The sequence below is a fragment of the Panthera leo genome, chromosome C1 (genome assembly GCF_018350215.1).
Source record: "Panthera leo isolate Ple1 chromosome C1, P.leo_Ple1_pat1.1, whole genome shotgun sequence".
Classification (NCBI taxonomy): domain Eukaryota; kingdom Metazoa; phylum Chordata; class Mammalia; order Carnivora; family Felidae; genus Panthera; species Panthera leo.
The window spans coordinates 78,508,613-78,526,819 of NC_056686.1; the positions used below are offsets into that span (position 1 = coordinate 78,508,613).

Here is an 18,207-nt window from a genome sequence, read left to right on the forward strand (position 1 = left end):
GGTGAAATCAAGCCCTGGTTCAGCCTGCCTGGGATTTTCTCTCCGCCCTCCTCCCCATGTGGGCGCGCATGTGCTTGTTCTCCCTCTCTCTGTCTCTGTTTCTCCTCTTTCTCTGTCTCTCACAATAAACAAACATTTAAAAAAATGTCCCTGGGGCACCTTGGTGGCTCGTCGGTTAAACGTCCGACTTTGGCTCAGGTCATGATCTCACGGTCTGTGAGTTCGAGCCCCGCGTCGGGCTGTGTGCTGACAGCTCAGAGCCTGGAGCCTGCTTTGGATTCTGTGTCTCCCCATCTCTCGGCCCCTCCCCTGCTCACGCTCTGTCTCTCTCTGTCTCTCAATAATAAATAAATGTTAAAAAAAAAATAAAAATAAAAAAAATGTTCCTACTTCCTTTAAAAAAAAAAAAGTCTTAATCCAAGACTTCTGGGGAAGATGGCAGAGGGGGATCCTAGGCTCACCTTGTCCTCACATGTAAACCTAGATAATACATCTATGTAAAGTCTTAATTTATTGCACGTTTGTTAGTTAACAGAAATTTCTAAGACCCCAGTTATAGGTGTTCTTTATATTTTACTGTGGCTCCCTTAGTGCCCTTGATTCTCTGAACCTGGTTTTGTTAAATTACATTAATGCACTTTTGTACCTGTGCATTTACATAGGAAAATGATATGCTTTTTTTTTTTTTTAAATAGTCATTATTGCCTCTGTCATGTATAAAGGATTAGCATACTTTTGGCTAAAGAGGCCAAAGTTAAACTAGTAAATGGGAATTTCATAGGAAGGCATAGCACATTTATAGATGGAAGAATTTTCTAATTATTAGCATTTATGAAATTGAAATGACTGTCTCTGAGCTATTGAATTACTACTGAGGATGTTAAATCTGTGATTTGTTGACCTCTTGAGAGAGACATTGGGGAGAGCTTACACCAAAATGTTCTTCAGAATTGATGTTCTATGATTAGGCTTTGCTGCACCTAATAAATACACCTGTTGGTGTAATATCTTTATCCGTTTTGGGACTGTATCTACTTTTTTAAATTCAAAACTCTTCTCAACTAAAAGTGTTAAGGGCATGGAAGAGGAATTTATGAGAGACTACTTTATAATAGAATTCAGAGAAAGTGAAACTTGAAAGGTAGCTGATAGAGGCCATAGCAAGACAGACTTAAATTCAATTAGTATTATTACTTAGGAGAAGCAAAGGTATGGAAGGTGTGGCTACTGAATGGTGTGGATAGACTAAATATTTATTAGCCAAATCCTGAGATTATGGGCTGAGGGAATCCCTTTTGAAATATGAGCTAAGTGAGTTTAGGCCCAAGAGGTACTTTTTCAGAGAGGAAAAAAAATATATTAATTTGTCCTTGTATTTTACTCCTGTTATATAATGAGACAAAAATATAAAATGATTTTTAAATTATTTTGACAAAGCTACAAAGGTACCCAGGTGGCTACTAAGGGGAGCTAGGTTGTATGTAAGCGTAACTCAGAGACAAGCATGCACACTTCCAGTTTGTCACTTGGGACTCCGGTCGGCAGCAGGATACTGGCAGGCTATGGATCTGCCCTAGTGTAAAAAAGTTCTGTATTCCTAAAATAAATCACTTTGTACAGGATATTCTCAGATTTCATCATAATTAGGAATGATTGCAAAGCAGATACACCGAAAAACCTTTCAACGTCTAGGAAAAAAAAAAGTTCGAAAATCTTCTACACAAGGAGCTCCCGATAAGGAATTTGGGACTGTGCAAGCATCGCCAAGCAAAATTTAATCCTGACATCCAGGGTTTCCTCGCTGAAGGAAATTCGAACAGCAGGCTTCAAGTGAAGATAGAAGAAACGTGTCTTATCTAAGGTAATGAAAGGAAATTGGCAAGGCAAGATGTAGAGATCACTGTCGCATTTTTCAGGGAAAAAAAAAAAAACACCCACGCACGGTGGAGACTGGACACGACGCTCTTCTTTATAAGAGAGGCACACTTAACACAGCCGACGGCCAGGAGCGCAGCGATTACTATTGTGTTAGCGCCGGCGGCGGAAGGACTTAGCCCCACTGCTACGTTAAAGAGTCCTTCTTTGTTCAGCTTCGGCCAGGGACGCAGGGCGCGGTGTTCTTCCGCGCTCACCGCACAGTCCCCGCCCCCTCGCAGCCCTGGAGAGCTGCCATTCGGCACCAGAGTCGCTCCGCGCTCCCAGAATGCACCGGCAGTCCGCGGGAAACCAAAATGGCGAAGGGCTGTAGCGAAGTGGTCTGTGTTTGAGGCCGGTGTGAGAAGGCTCACTCCTCTCAACCCTCGTCCCCAGGACCTCGGTTTGTGCGTGTGCATGTGCGGGGTGCCCGGTGGGGCGGGTGCCCAGTAAGTACTTGGACTCGCAGGGGAAGCGCCCAAGGGGACGTGATTGGTTGTTTTTTCCTGTATGAAGCGGTTGGCACCACTGAAGTGACCGAATGAGGTGAGAGACCTTGGCCTGGGAACCAGGCTCTTCCGGAGGAGGTGGGGGCGGGGGGAAAAGGAAGAAAGGAAGCAAGTATAAAAGGGAAAGATGGAGGATCGAGGTGGGGGTGGGATCTCTAGTGTGTGTATTTGGGTCCCTTGCGTTTATGTATACGTTGAAAAGAATGGATAGAATGGAGTGTTCAGTTGGGTGTTGGAGAAAATAGGGAGCGAACAAGGCATTGGGGAAGTCGGTTGGAGGACCAAGATGAAACGTTGAGACGGGGAAGCTGTGTTTGGAGGGGAAGGAAGGAACCTGGGGGCGGGAGACGGTTGGAGGGGCAGGATGAACCTGGTGATGAGGGGGTGGGGAACCGAGGGGAGGAGCCGTTAGGAAATGCGTACTGTGGGAGACGTGGGGAGCTGAATGAAGGGGCTGCCTGGGACCTTAGGGGGCGCAAAGGGAAGTAGCAGCTTGGAACGAGAGGGTGGTGGAATTGTATGGAATTGGAGTAAGGGGCTAGAGTAAGAAGAGCAGGATGGAGTAACGAGGATAAGGAATTAAGTGGAGGCTGGAAGCAAACCCTGAAAGCTTTAAAGGGGAGAAGTAGGAGGGAAAGTGTGAGATGGGGGAAAGACACCTTATATTTGGAGCACACAATAAATTCTAACTCCTATCCCTGCTCGGAGGTAGATATGTATTATTCATGTTTACAACTGAGGTAATACGGTCAAGGGATTTTAACTAATTTGCCAAGATTTCTTAACATATTTTGGTAGTGCCAGAACTCTTAACTCTGAGTGTGTGTTTTACAATCTGGTGCCTTTGGTTGCTAGAATTTTTCTTTGGAAGCAACTAGAGGGAACAGATGGATTTATCGGGGTGATTTGACGAACAGAGAAGAGGGTTCGTGAACAATGGGGAAGGGGATATGGTATGTTATTCTGTGCTTTGAAACATTTAACTTTGGTTAAAGATAGAACCACTTACAAATTCAGATATGCAGACCTAGGTAGGCCTGTGTATAATGTAAGAAAGCTCCATGTGAGGTCAGTACAGAACTAGAAATATGTAATTAGTGCTTGATTTAATTTGACTCCAGATGCTCCGGTAGTAGTAACTTTCTCCTTCATATTGATTCCATGTGACTCTTCTGTATACCTTGCCTACAGACTGGTTTCAATTTACAGGTTTTCATTCTGTCTTGAGAATTCCTTTTGGGAGGGGAGCAGTGGACTGCAAAGACTGAATTTAAAAGAATTTTATGAGGATAAAGTAAAATGTACTTGCATTCTTAAGTGACCTTTTCAAAGGCTTGAAAATGCTTTACACGGAGCCATTTTGACTAAGAGCTTTAGGTGCCCAGTAGTCTTGGCAAGGAAAGAGTTGATTTTGATTTTAAATTTCTTAAAAAAAAGTATTCTGTTCTTGATATTTAGAATGTTATTCACACTCCAACCATTTGCAGTGATAGCTTGAGAAGGAATACAAAGTGAAATTTTGTTTTTGTGTTTTTGGGTCCTAAATATAAAAACATTCCAATTCACATTTTAAGTTTGCTCACCACTTTTTTGTAAAGTACTAAAAATATTCTCAAATATTTGAATTAAGAGTGCACCTGTTTCCTGATACTGCATATTCATGTTAGTGGGCATTAACGGAAATCTATACCTAATCAGGATGAAATGTGCACACATTTGTAGAACGAGAAGTACAGAAATCATCTGGTTAAACTTCTTTTCTGGATGAAACAAAATATATTTAATAATCCTTTTAATTATGATGTTTGCCTCAAAGCTCAGTTTGGAAGGGAATTTTATTCTGTGTATTTTGCTATGGATCATAAATTCTTTGATGTCATTGATTACACCTTTCATTAGATCCTTGACTGGAAGGGTAATTTGCTTTATTCGTATTTCAGCATAATCTTTATATCTGACTTTAGGAAACTGGCAGTATAGTAATAATCTATTTTAACAGATGGGGAAATTTGCCTCTGAGGAGTTGTCATGGCCAACATCTGTAGCTGGGTGGTTCTGAAAGTGAAATTTAACTGCTGTTTTAGTGTAAACTTCCATGAATGATATTCTTTGGTTGATATTTTTATGCTTTGTTTTCCTTGTTTTTCAGGATTTGGTTATTGCAGTAAAATGCAGTATAACAACCTTAAGTTGGAATGTGGAAGTTTCCTTGTGGATATTTTTTACGTATTCATGTAGTGCTGTTCAATAGAACTTTCTCCACTGATGGCAGTGATCTGTATCTGCTCTATCCACTATGGTAGCCAATAGCCACGTGTAGATGTTGAACACTAGAAATATAACTGGTGTGACGGAATACTGAATTTATAATTTAATTCATTAAAACTAAGTTTTAAATGGCTGTATGTAGCTAGTGGCTGCTGTACTGGATAGCATAGTATTAGGAGTTACTACACCCATTTATTAGGAATTGTCTCATGTATTAACCATGAAAACCACAGGAACTCAAGAGTAAGGAACTGTTTTGAAACTTAGGATTGAAATTCTCTTTGTACATTTTTAAGATGAAGTACTTTTCATTTTTGTCTCACATGGAGTCTTCGGTCCTATCTGCAAAAGAATGAAGAAGGTAGCAACTTCTCGATTCTATTTCCTTTGTCAAGCAAAGGAAATAAAAATACAGTTTACTTTATTTTTTAAAAACTTTTTATACATCAGTTAAAGCTTTTTATTAAGGAAAATGTAGAAACATACAAAGTGAACAGAATACTATAATAAACTTTTTTGTATCCATGCTTGTTTCATCTATACTTCTATGCACACTCCACTCCATAATTATTTTAAGAAGCTTTTTAAAGGTGAAATTTACATATATCAACTGTATACTTTCTAAGTAATAGCTTTATTGAGTTATGCATATATTGTATTTATATGTATGTAATTCACATGTACCCTTTTAAGGTACAATTAACTGATTTTTCAGTATATTCATAGAGTTGTGCAGCCATCACCATTGTCTAATTTCAGAACATTTTCATCAGCCCTGAAAGGAAATGTGTGACCATAAGTAGTCACTTTCCATTATTCCCTCCTACTACCCCTGGCAACCACTAATCTATTTTCTGTGTTTATATTTTGCCTGTCCTGGACATTGCACATTAACAGAATCATATAATATGTGGCCTTTAATGTCTGGCTTCTTTCACTTAACACAGTGTTTTCGGCTACAGCCATGTTGCAGCATGTATCAGTACTTCATTCCTTTTTATGGCCAAAATATATTTCATTGTATGGATATATATTCATTTTGTTGATACATGCATCAATTGATGGACATTTGGGTTGTTTCTACTTTTTGGCTGTAGTGCTGCTACACAGTGCTGCTTTGAATGTTCATTTACAGGGTTTGTGTGGACATGTGTTTCCATTTGTCTTGGATACAAATCCAGGGGTGGAATCGCTGGGTCACGTGACACTTCCGTGTTTAACATTTTGAGAAATTGTCAAGCTGTTTTCCAAAGACCCTGCCTATACCCTTTTACAGTTTACCAACAACTATGAGGGTTCCTGTTTCTCTACATCCTTACCAATACTTGTCTGTCTCTTTGCTTCTAACCATCCTGGTGTGTGTGCAGTGGTACCTCATTGTGGTTTTGGTATGCATTACCCTGATGACTAATGATGTTGAGCATCTTTTCCATGTAGTAATTGGCCTTTTGTACACCTTTGGAGAACTGTTGATTAAGGTCCTCTGCCCATTTAAAAAAATTGGATTATTTATGTTTTCACTACTGAATTCTAAGTGTTCTTTTTGTGTTTTGGTGATAAGTCCCTTTTTGGGTGTGTGATTTGCAATTATTTTCTCCTTTTCTTTGAGTTGTTCTTTCACTTGATGGTGTACTTTGAAGCACAAAAGTCTTTAGTTTTGATGAAATCTAATTTATCCCTTTTTCTTGTTTTGCTTGTGCTTTTGATGTCATATCTAAGAAAATACTGCCTAATGCCAGTACAGTTTTGACAAATGGATATACCTGTGTAACCTATACCCTTATCAGGGTATAGAATATTTCTTTTTTCCCAGAAATCTCACATGTAGTCTTTTTTAGTTATTTTCTGCCGCAACAATTTCTGATTTTTTTTCACTTTAGATTTATTTTGTCTAGAACTTCATATAAATGGAATCATTAAGTGTGCATGTCAGGGGGCGCCTGAGTGGCTCAGTTGGTTGAATGTCTGACTCTTGATTTCAGCTCAGGTCCTTATCCCAGGGTTGTGGGATCGAGCCCTGTGATGGGCTCCGCACTGAGTGTGGCACCTGCTTATGATTCTCTCTCTCTCTCTCTCTCTCTCTCTCTCTCTCTCTCTCTCTCGTTCTTTCTCTCCCTCCCCTTTCCTGCCCCTCCCCCGCTCATGTTTGTTCTCTTAAAAAAAATTACAATTAAAAAGAAGTATGCATGTCAGTTAAAATTTTTTAAAAATTTTGCTTCATAAAGCTACAACTGGGGTCTTACCTTGAAAATTCCATTCTGCAAGGGATATTGTTATAGTAGTAGCCTAAAAATCTTGTGTTGTAACAATCCTGACCACCAGTACTTTGTGAGATAAAGTTTTTTTTCATGGCTTCCGAAGATATTTCTGGTATTTCGAATGGATAAAATTGAGTAAGGGCTTAATGATTATATACTTCCAAATAATGCCTAAGATCAGGAATTTAAAAATTAGGGGAACAGGGCAATGCGAGGGATCCTTGTGATGATGGAAATACTAGTGTCTTGACTGATTTGATGTTAATATTTTGGTTCTGATATTCTGAGATTTTTTTTTTTAATGTTTATTTGTGAGAGAGAGAGAGAGAGAGAGAGAGAGACAGAGTGTGAGTGGGGGAGGAGCAGATAGAGAGTGAGACATAGAATCCGAAGCAGGCTTCAGGCTTTGAGCTGTCAGCACAGAGCCTGACGTGGGGATCGAACTCACTGCGAGGTCATGATGTGAGCTGAAGTCGGAGGCTTACCGACTGAGCCACCCAGGCGCCCCTGGTATTCTGAGATTTTTAAAGATGCTATTGTTTGGGCAAACTGGGTATAAGTTGCACGGAATGTATTTTTTCTCACAGCTGTGTGTCAATTTACAGTTATCTCAAACTAAAAAAGTTAAGTTAAAAATAAGGGGAAAAAATTGGACCAGGACATGCATCGCAAGAATGGGTTGAATTTGTTTGGTTTCAGTCAGCCAGGTGATAAAAACAATCCAAATATGAGTTTTGGGTTTTCTCCATCCTTGCTAGTAAAGTTTATATTTCAGAAAAAACTCTCAAGAACTTTTTTGGTTGTGCTGGGGGATTGGTGAAATGGGAAGACAGTAGTCTAGTGGAGAGAGTACTGAATATATACTCAGAAGATAAGGATATACTTTTTTTTTTTTTTTTTTAAAGTAGGCTTCACACCCAGCACGGAGCCCAATATGGGGCTTCAACTCATGACCCTGAGATTAAGACCTGAGTTGAGATCAAGGTCGCTTAACTGAGTGAGCCACTCGGGCGCCCCAGGATATGCTTTTAATCTGGTAACTCTGCAGCAGCTTTAGTTTTTTTTTTTTTACCTATTAAATGGAGATGTTACTTGCCCGTATTGCTCACAGGATTGCTGCAGGGTTAAGAAGGAAAATAAAGAAGAAAATACTTAATAAACTCTAGGTATAATATAATTGTATAATATTTATTTGAAAATAATTTTGCAGGAGAGTTGTTTGTTACATAGAACAAGAGACCCGCCCACCTATGATGAATCTATGCACTGAAAACACCCTGGGAGGTTTGATGAATTGCTGATCTGTCCTAATAGTTCTAATTGATGTTTGATAAGTACCAGAATTGACCTGTAGAGCTGAAAAACCCAAACCCAAACCAGCCAAACCAGTTTATTAGAACTCATACCCTAGAGATTCCAAACTCCAGGTTCAGGGTGGGTTTTATATATTTTTGTGTTTAAAAAATTTTTTTTCTTGATTTTGTTTTGTAGCCAGGGTTAAGAAATGCTAAATTTTGTTCTAGGGTCAAGATTAGAAATTTACCAGTTCTTGCTAAAACATCACTAAGAGCTGTACAAAGGGAAGACTAGTTAATAATAGGCATATTTTTCATACTTGAAATGAAAAAGAGAAATATTTTAGTACTGTTCTCATCACACTCTTAAGATATTTTAAATTGGTGGCTAATAAAGTAGTTAGTGGAACTTTGTAGTCTGGGTAACTTGTGGACTGTTAAAGGTTGTATAAAATTGCATTTAGGCTGGAAAACAGTATGGAGGTTCCTCAAAAAACTAAAAAAGAACTACCCTACGACCCAGCAATTGCACTACTAGGCATTTATCCAAGGGATACAGGTGTGCTGTCTCAAAGGGACACATGCACCCGCATGTTCATAGCAGCACTATCAACAATAGCCAAAGTATGGAAAGAGCCCAAATGTCCATCGATGGATGAATGGATAAAGATGTTGTATATGTATATATAATGGAGTATTACTTGGCAATCAAAAAGAATGAAATCTTGCCATTTGCGACTATGTGGATGGAACTGGAGGGTATTATGCCAAGTGAAATTAGTCAGAGAAAGACAAAAATCCTATGACTTCACTCATATGAGGACTTTAAGAGACAAAACAGATGAACGTAAGGGAAGGGAAACAAAAATGATATAAAAACAGGGAGGGGGACAAAACAGAAGAGACTCAAATATGGAGAACAAACAGGGTTACTGGAGGGGTTGTCGGAGGGGATGAGCTAAATGGGTAAGGGCACTAAGGAATCTACTTCTGAAATCATTGTTGCACTATATGCTAACTAATTTGGATGTTAATTAAAAAAAAAAAAATAAAAAATTGCATTTAGGTGTTGTGAGAGAAAAATTCTCTGTTCAGGGAAGTGTTTAAAAAGAGGCTAGATGATCATTTTAGGGATGTTATAAAGAGGGATTTTTTTTCATTATCATGAAAGTAAATGACTTTTCAGGTGCTTTATAAAACTAAAATAAGGATTCTAGATTGTAATCAAAGTTAATGGGCAGTGTTTTTCCCTTAGGTTAATGATGAGAATTGTTAGGGAGGATGGAATCCTTCTCACAGTTGAGTTTCTTCTGAGTTTCCCTTTTTCTATTTTTCTCTAACTTTCACAATCTTTTCCACTTTTGACAGTTGTCTAAATCCATCTTTCAGATTTTTGTTTCTCAAAAACAGGCTGAAGAATATGAAGCTATTTGAAGTTTTAGTTTTAAGAGTTTTATTGCTGCTCGTTAGAGAGGAGCAAACAAAAGTGGCTATTTGCAAACATTAAAAAATGTTTAGGGGCTGCCTGAGTGGCTTAGTCAGTGAAGCATCTGACTTGGGTTCAGGTCATGTTGTGGTTTGTGAGTTAGAGTGGAGCCCTGTGTTGGGCTCTCTAGATCCTCTGTCTCCCTCTCTCTGCCCCTCCCCTGCTCTCTCAGGCTCGTCTCTCTTTCTCAAAAATAAATAAACTTAAAAAAATGTTTAGGTTTGTCTTACAGTATGTCCTGGTGCAGTGATTCTCAAACTTTCTGGACTCAGGACCCCTTTACATTCTTAACTATTGAGGATCCCAAGAACTTTTATGTGGGTTATCTCTCTCAATATGTACTGTATTAGAAATTGAAACTGAGAAAATATAAAAACAAGAATACACATGTTCACATACCTTTAGTCTTTAGAGTGAAATCATCAGATATTATTTAGTCTCTGGAAAATCCCACTCTAAACTTATGGGGAGAATGAGGGTGAAAAAGGCAAATAAAATTTCTTAATATTATTTTAAAACTAGCTTGACCTTGTAGACTTTGTAGATTCCTAGGGACCATACCTTTAGATTGCTACTGTAGTCTACTGTTTCTTTAGGGAGTTAGGATTGTTTCATGCATTACATGATGTTTAGCATTCCTGGCCTCTTCTTAAGCAGATTTTTTGTCTCTTCATAGAAAAAATTTGTGTCTCTCAGACATGACCTGCTTCCAGTTCTATCTTCACATCTACCAACTTAATTATAAATGAATCTGTCTTCACATCAGAAGACACATCACTTTTGAGAAAAGTTTCAACTTACTAGGCTCCCATTCACAGCTTTCACAGCTTTATCAATAAGATGTATTTTTTTATATACATACACTCTGTAGAAAATTTAAATATTAAAATTTAAAAGGTAATCTATGTCACCCAGACAGCTACCAAAAATGCCTGTTTCATTGTCTTCTTTCTTTTTTTTTAATTTATTTATTTTGAGAGAGAGAGAACATACACACACACATACGTGCACACGCACGCAAGCGGGGGAAGGGCAGAGAGAGAGAGAGAGAGAGAGAGAGAGAAGGAGAGCGAGAATCCCAGGCAGACTTTCTGCTGTCAGTGTGAGGTTTGAATTCACAAACTGAACTGTGAGATCATGACTTGAACCAAAATCAAGAGTTGAGTACTTAACCAACTGAGCCACCAGGCACCTCTCATTATCTTATTTCTAATGGTAGTTTTAATTTATGTTAAACACTTGAAAATTTCCTTTAATAATGCATGTATTTGACTAAAAATACCGAAGAATACAGAAGGGGAATGGCTTAAAAGGAACAGCTAGACTTCAGGCCTCCTGAGTCCTGCTTTGAGAAAGAGTCATTACTTTAATTTTTTAAAAAATTTTATTTGTTTATTTTGAGAGAGAGGGACAGAGTGTGAGTGGTGGAGAGGCAGAGAGTGAGGAAGAGAGAAAATCCCAAGCAGGCTCCATGCTGTCAGTGTGGAGCCCGACTTGGGGCTCAGTCCCACAAATGGCAAGATCCAAGCTCTGAGTTGAAATCAAGAGTAGGTGCCTAACCGACTGAGCACCCAGGCACCTGTACTTTAATTTTTAAGTGTTATGTTCCTTTGTTCTGGTCATTACCTCTATAATATTAAATAATACCTTTACACTACTGTTATTCATTTTAGACATCTTGCCATGTAAAGGCTTTCTTGCTGTGATAAAGATTCTGTTAAATATGCCCTATATCTCTTTTCCCCTTTCCAATTTTTGGCTTTTCTATTGGTTACTTTTATAACTTTAAACTTAGGTTTTTTTTTCTTATTCCATCAACTCTAGATTTTATTTCTCCCCTTTATAAGGTGAGTATTAAAGTCCCTGCCTTTGCCTTCATTTCTCTTCCTCCTTCCATCTCTCAATTTTTGTCATCTGTACTTTGCTTGTATATTTTAAAATTTGATAACTTTGAACATTCTGTTCTTTTTTTTTTTTTTTTTTTAAACATTTTGAGAGACAGTGGTGGAAGGGCAGAGAGGGAGACAGAATCTGAAGCAGGCTCCCTGTTGCCAGCACAGAGCCCGATGCAAGGCTCGAGCTAAAAAACTGTGAGATCATGACCTGAGCCAAAATCAAGAGTTGGATGCTTTACTGAGCCACCCAGGTGCCCCTTAAAATTCTTAACTGTAATTTTCCATGCTTTGTTTATAGGTTGTTTCTAAAGGTTGAAAATTAATAAATAGCTTTTTTATTATTTTGACCAAGTTAATATTATTCTCCAAGTAGTATATTACAGAGCCAGATAGTACCATGATTGCAGTTGCTTTCTTGTAATACTTTATCTCTGCTTTTGTCTCGTCTATACATTTTTCTACTGTCTTACACTGTCTAGTTTTGTTAAATCTTTCTTTTCCCTCAAACATCTCTCACTGGGAGTCTTCTTTCTCCTTTTAATCCAGATTGGTTGCTCTCTAGGTCTTTTCCATAGCTGTCATCTAAGACTTCCCTATGTTAATCTCTTGTGTTGGATACACTATTTCCTGCATCCCATGTTTTTTACTTTCTTAGAGGGTACTTCGTCATTTTGCTAGAGCCAAACCCTCAAGTTTTGGCTTGACATCTTAAAACTTATTTTAAATGCTTTCCTTTTTAAAAATTTAATTTGGTTGGTATAGGATTCTAGTTTGCATGAAGTGTTTCACAATTTTGAGGCATTACTCTATTGTCTTCTAGAATCCAGTGTTGTTTTTAAGAAGTCATAGAATTATAAGTCTGGTTTTTGTTTTTTTTTTTTTAATGTTTGTTATTTTTGAGGGGGGTGCAGAGAGAGGGAGACAGAGGATCTAAAGCAGGTTCTGTGCTGTCAACGCAAAGCCCAATGTGGGGCTTGAACTCTTGAACTGTGAGATCATGACCCTAGCTGAAGTCAGATGCTTAACCGGCTGAGCCACCCAGGTGCTCCATAAGTCTGATTTTTTGTAGGTAACTTGAATTTTCTCTTTGGAAGCTTGTGCTCTTGTGTTTTTAGTGTTATGCAATTTCCTGTGAATTTAAGGTTTTTAAAAATCAATATTTTGGAAATATAGTTGTTTTGAAGATTCCTATTTCCTTTTGGCCTTGGGAAGTTTTCTTTTATTATTATTAATTAAAAGTAATTTTTCCTCACACCTTTTGCAATGGCTGTTATCAAAGACAAGAAATAACAAATGTTGGTGAGGGTGTGGGGGGAAGGGAACCTTTGTGTACCGTTGATGGAAATGTAAATTGGTTCACTTACCATGGAAAACAGTATGGAGTTCCTCAAAAAATTAAACATAGAACTACCAAATGATCCAGCAATTCCACTTCTGGGTATTTATTTAAAGAAACGGAAAACACTTAACTCAAAAAAATATGTGCATCCACATGTTCATTACAGCATTTTTTGCAATACCCAACATAGGGAAACAACCTAGTTGTTCACTGATGGGTCAGTGGATAAAGAAATGTGGTATAAGTGTACAGAGCAATATTATTTAGCCATAAAAAAGAATGAAATCTTACCACTTGCAGTAACATGGATGGATCTTGAAAGCATCATGCTAGGTGAAGTAAGTCGGACAGAGCAACAAATACTGTATGATCTCACATGTGGAATCTACTAAAACTGCCGCAACAAAACCAAAGAGAACTAATGCCCTGTTAAGTTGCTGTTATTAATGGAGATTTTTAGGAGGTTGGGGCCAAAGTGGAAAAAAGATTGAGAAGTACTTGTTTATAAATTCCAGTCATTACAGATAAAGCCCTTTATGATCTGTTTCTTGACGACCTCATCCTTCAGGAATAATGAGAAATAATTAATTGTGATTGGAGTATTGGGGAGTGAGAATGAGATTGTATGAGAGAGGTTAGCTTGTGAAAGCATTTCATATTTTGAAGGGTTTTAGATTATATTCTTGACCTATATATTTCCTAACTTAAGTAATTTTGTTGCCAACATTATTTCTTGCCATATTGGATTATCATCTCTGTTATTTATTTTTTTAATATGTGTTAACTTTAATGCACTTAGCTTCATTCTAAGCAGTAACCCATCAGTTTAGGGTTGAATATATTCTTAATATTTACATTAAAATAATAACATAAAATGAAAAACATTTCCTGCCAAGGTACTCATTACAGCTTTATGGGAAACACTATATCATATCAAATACAGATGCCATCAGTTGCAAGATATACTATTTGTTGTATTACTAAGAAATAAAGAACCCTGCTAATTAAAGTGGAACACTACTTACCATGTAAAGTTTTTATTTTATGCCACTTGTAAGGCAGCTTTTTAATATGTCATTCTTATAAAAAGGAAAGTATAATTGAAATACATTGGGTTAAGGTATTCTTAAGATGACTTCTTGTTAAAAGTCTTCTTTTGAGTCACTAAAAAAAATAAAACTTTTATTGAGGTATTTCATATGCCATTATAATTCACCCTTTTAAGGTATACAATTTAATGATTACTCCTCCCCCCCCCCCCCCCAAATATGTAATCATCACTACTGTCTAATTTTAGAACATTTTTTTACCCCCTAAGAAATTTCATACCACTTAGCATTCATTCCCCATTTCCCCCTTCTCTCCCTCCAGTCCCTGGCAACCACTACTTCCTGGTTATATTTTGCCAGTGGACATTTCACATAAACAGAATCATATAATATGTGGCCTTTTGTGTCTGGCTTCTTTCACTTAACACAATGTTTTCATCTATATCCATGTTGCAGCATGTATCAGTATTTCATTCTTTTTTCATGGCCAAAATATATTTCATTGTATGGACATATATTCATTTTGTTAATCCATCCATCAGTTGATGGACATTTGGGTTGTTTCTACTTTTTGGCTGGTATAAATAGTGCTGCTTTGAATGTTCATTTACAGGGTTTGTGTGGACATGTGTTTCCATTTGTTTTGGATACAAATCTAGGAGTGGAATCGCTGGTCACATGACACCTCCGTGTTTAACATTTTGAGAAATTGCCAGATTTTTTTCAAAGAGCCTGCCTGCACCCTTTTACAGTTTCACCAACAACTACGAGGGTTCTAGTTTTTCTACATCCTTACCAATACTTGTCTGTCTCTTTGCTTATAACCATCCTAGGGTGTGCAGTGGTACCTCATTGTGGTTTTGATATTCATTACCCTGATGACTAATGATGTTGAGCATCTTTCCCATGTAGTAATTGGCCTTTTGTACACCTTTGGAGAACAGTTGATTAAGGTCTTTGCCTATTTAAAAAATTGGATTATTGGGGCTCCTGGGTGGCTCAGTTGGTTGAGTGTTGGACCAGCTCAGGTCATGATCTCATGATACATGAGTTCGAGCCCCACATTGGGCTCTCTGCTATCAACGCAGATCCTGCTTCCAATCCTCTGTCCCCCTTTCACCATCTCTCTCTCAAAAAATAAAAAAAATTGGATTATTTATGTTTTCATTATTGAGTTGTAAGCGTTCTTTATGTGTCATGGTGATAAGTCCCTTTTTGGGTGTGTTATTTGCAATTTCTCCTGCTCTTTTAGGTTGTTCTTTCACTTGATGATGTCCTTTGAAACATAAATATCTTTAATTCTGATGAAGTCTTATATATCTCTTTTTCTTGTTGTGCTTGTGCCTTTTATGTCATACTTAAGAAAATGTTGCCTAACACAGAGTGACAGATTTACTCTTGTGTATTTTTCTTTTTTTTTTTTTTTTTTTTACTTCTGTGTATCTTTCTAAGAATTATATAGTTTTAGCTCTTATATTTAGTTTGTGATCCATTTCATTTTTTGTATGTGAGGTAGGTGTCCAGCTTCATTTTTAATTTTTTTTTAGATGTGAATACCAATTTCTCTGAACCATTTGTTAAAAAGACTTTTCTTTCCTATTGAACTGTTTTGACAGTCTTTTTAAAGGTCAGTTGAACATAAATGTAAGGATTTGTTTCCGGATTTTCAGTTTTATTCCTTTTATGTGTCCTTTACACCTGCATCATGTCTTGGTTACTGTTACTTTGTATTAACTTTTGAAACAGGGAAGTCTGAGTCCTTTGGTTTTCTTCTTTTTTAAGGTTATTTGTGTATTCTGGGTTTCCTGTTTTTCTATATGAATTTTAGGAGCAATCTGTCAGTTTTTGAAAAAAAAAAAAAAAAAAAGGCAGCTGCGATTTTGACAGATACTATAATGAATCTATAGATTGATTTGGGAAATTTTGCCATCTTAACAATGTTTAACATCCAGAAACCTGAGACGTTTTTCCAATTACATAGGTTGTATTTAATTGCTTACTCTTTGTTACGTAATTTTCATTGTACAATGTTTACTTTTTTTGTTGTTGTTAAATACATTCCTAAGTATTTTGTTCTTTTTTGGTGATATTGCAAATGAATTTTTTTCTTAATTTCATTTTCAGATTATTCATTGGTAGTATTTAGAAATGCATTTGATTGTCGTATATTAATTTGTATTCCAGCTTTGCTGGTTTCTTCTAGTAGTTTCGCGTGTGTGTGGATTCTGAATCACTTTTTCAGTTTTGTAGCACAGTTTCCTCATGGTGTCAATTTTGTGTCATCGTGAGTATTGGTGACAGTATTTCTTGAGCTAATCTGTGTGGGAATTAAAGTAATTGTATAAAAATTGGTGCTGGGCTCTATTGCAGATTTATAGTTAACTACAGCAGGTCTACCCTCGATTCTCACTGTGGGAAACCAGATGAACATGTCTCATTTACTGTGTACCTCACTTTCTCTTGACAATCATTTGGTTTCTGTAGGAATAAACATTTTTTTAAAAATTTTTATTTATTTTTGAGAGAGAGCACAAGTGGGGGAGGGGCAGAGGGGGACAGAAGGTCTGAAGCAGGTTCTTTGCTGACAGCAGTGAGCCCAACGTGGTGCTTGAACTCCCAAACCACAAGATCATGACCTGAGGCGAAGTCAGATGCTCAACCGACTGAGCCACCCAGGTACCCCATGGTTTCTGTAGGAATAAAAGATGTCTCAGTATTTTCTTTTATTTTCTTTTCTCTTTTCTTTTCTTTTCGAAAAAGAGGGGAAGTTTTTATTTTTTTATTTTTTTAGCGTTTATTCATCTTTGAGAGACAGAGACGGAGCATGAGTGGGGAAGGGGAAGAGAGAGGGAGACACAGAATCTGAGGCAGGCTCCAGCTCCGAGCTGTCAGCACAGAGCCCGATGCAGGGCTTGAACTCATGAACGGTGAGATCATGACCTGAGCTGAAGTCGGACGCTCAGCCGACTGAGCTACCCAGGCGCCCCCTCAGTATTTTCTTAAATATTTCCTCCCGTTGGCTCCAGCACCCATTATCTAAATTTTGATGCTGGTGCTTTTAGTGTAGTAATGAGTGCTTTGCTCCTGCTGCTTGGCTAGTTGGTGCTTTTAAGATACCGCCAATTATAATACAGATCTACATTTCATAGAGTTAAAAATGTGAAAATTATCCTTTAGTTAATGACTTGTCTAAGTAGTAGGACCAACCAATTGGAGCTATTTAAGCAAAAGCGTGATTAAAACACATTTTCCATAGTGCAAACTGAAAGTGCATTATTTAAAGGATGTGGTCAGTGGCAAGAACATCAGTTAGGAGACTATATGGTAATAGTGCAGGCAAGAGCTGATAATGATCTGAAATAAGGCAGTGGAGATGTTTGAGAGGTAATCTTTAAGATATAATTAGCAGGAATTGGTGAATATTTGGAAGGTCAGGGAAAAGGGAGGAATCAAGGATTACATTTCTGGATTAAGAGCTGGTCAGACAGTAATGGCATTAATTTAGTAGTGGCATTAACTAGAAAAAGGGAAGGAATTTGAAGAAAATGTCAGTTTTGTTAAGTTAAAGGTGCTGGGGGAATCCAGGTTGAGATGTTTAGTGGGCAGTTGGCTATCAGGGTCTGAAGCTTGTGAGATAGGATGGGGCTGGAGATTTAGAAATTGTTAACATATAAAAATTAACTGAACATTAGGAGAATATGACTGTTTAAGACAAGCAGAACATGTAGGACAAGAGGAGGGATCCCTAGACAACTCCAACATTTAGAGGGTTGGCAGAGGAAGAGTCAGTACGGAAACATCAGAGAGTTGGGAGAAGTAATTACAGGTGAATAGCTATCGCAGAAACCAGAGGAAGTAAATTTCGAGTAAAAGGTCATGACTATTAGTTATTACACAAAGATTGGGTACAGTGAATACTAAAACTAGAGCATTGTCTTTATTTGGTCATTTGGAGGTCTTTGATGCAGTTGTTAACACTAATCAGGATAGTCAACTTATAATGGATTTAATGGAATGTGCTTTTTTAAGTTTATTGGTGAAAGGATGAGAAAAATTAAATAATTTGTAAGAACCGTTTTTGTTTTTAATTTGATTTTGGTTATGGCATGTTTGCATCAAGGAAAGTTAAGATTTAAAATTAAAGAAAAAAAATAAAGGAAAGGAGATACAGTAATTGATAATGTGAGATTCTTG

General features: G+C 37.5%; 1 protein-coding gene across 5 annotated transcripts in view; it reads left to right on the forward strand.

The window, feature by feature from the left end:
- Positions 1–2,174: 2,174 nt before the first annotated feature.
- MTF2 (metal response element binding transcription factor 2) overlaps positions 2,175–18,207 on the forward strand; it is a 78,501-nt gene continuing 62,468 nt past the window's right edge. For 4 of the 5 annotated variants that reach the window (XR_006206357.1, XR_006206358.1, XM_042952857.1 and 1 more), the window contains exon 1: positions 2,179–2,460. Coding sequence is in view for 2 of the 5 variants with exons in the window: in XM_042952857.1 (XP_042808791.1) it covers positions 2,456–2,460 (5 nt within the window). In the remaining 3 variants the exon portion in view is untranslated. Of the gene's footprint in view, positions 2,461–18,207 lie in introns of all 5 variants that reach the window. The other variant, XR_006206359.1, reaches the window with a different exon arrangement.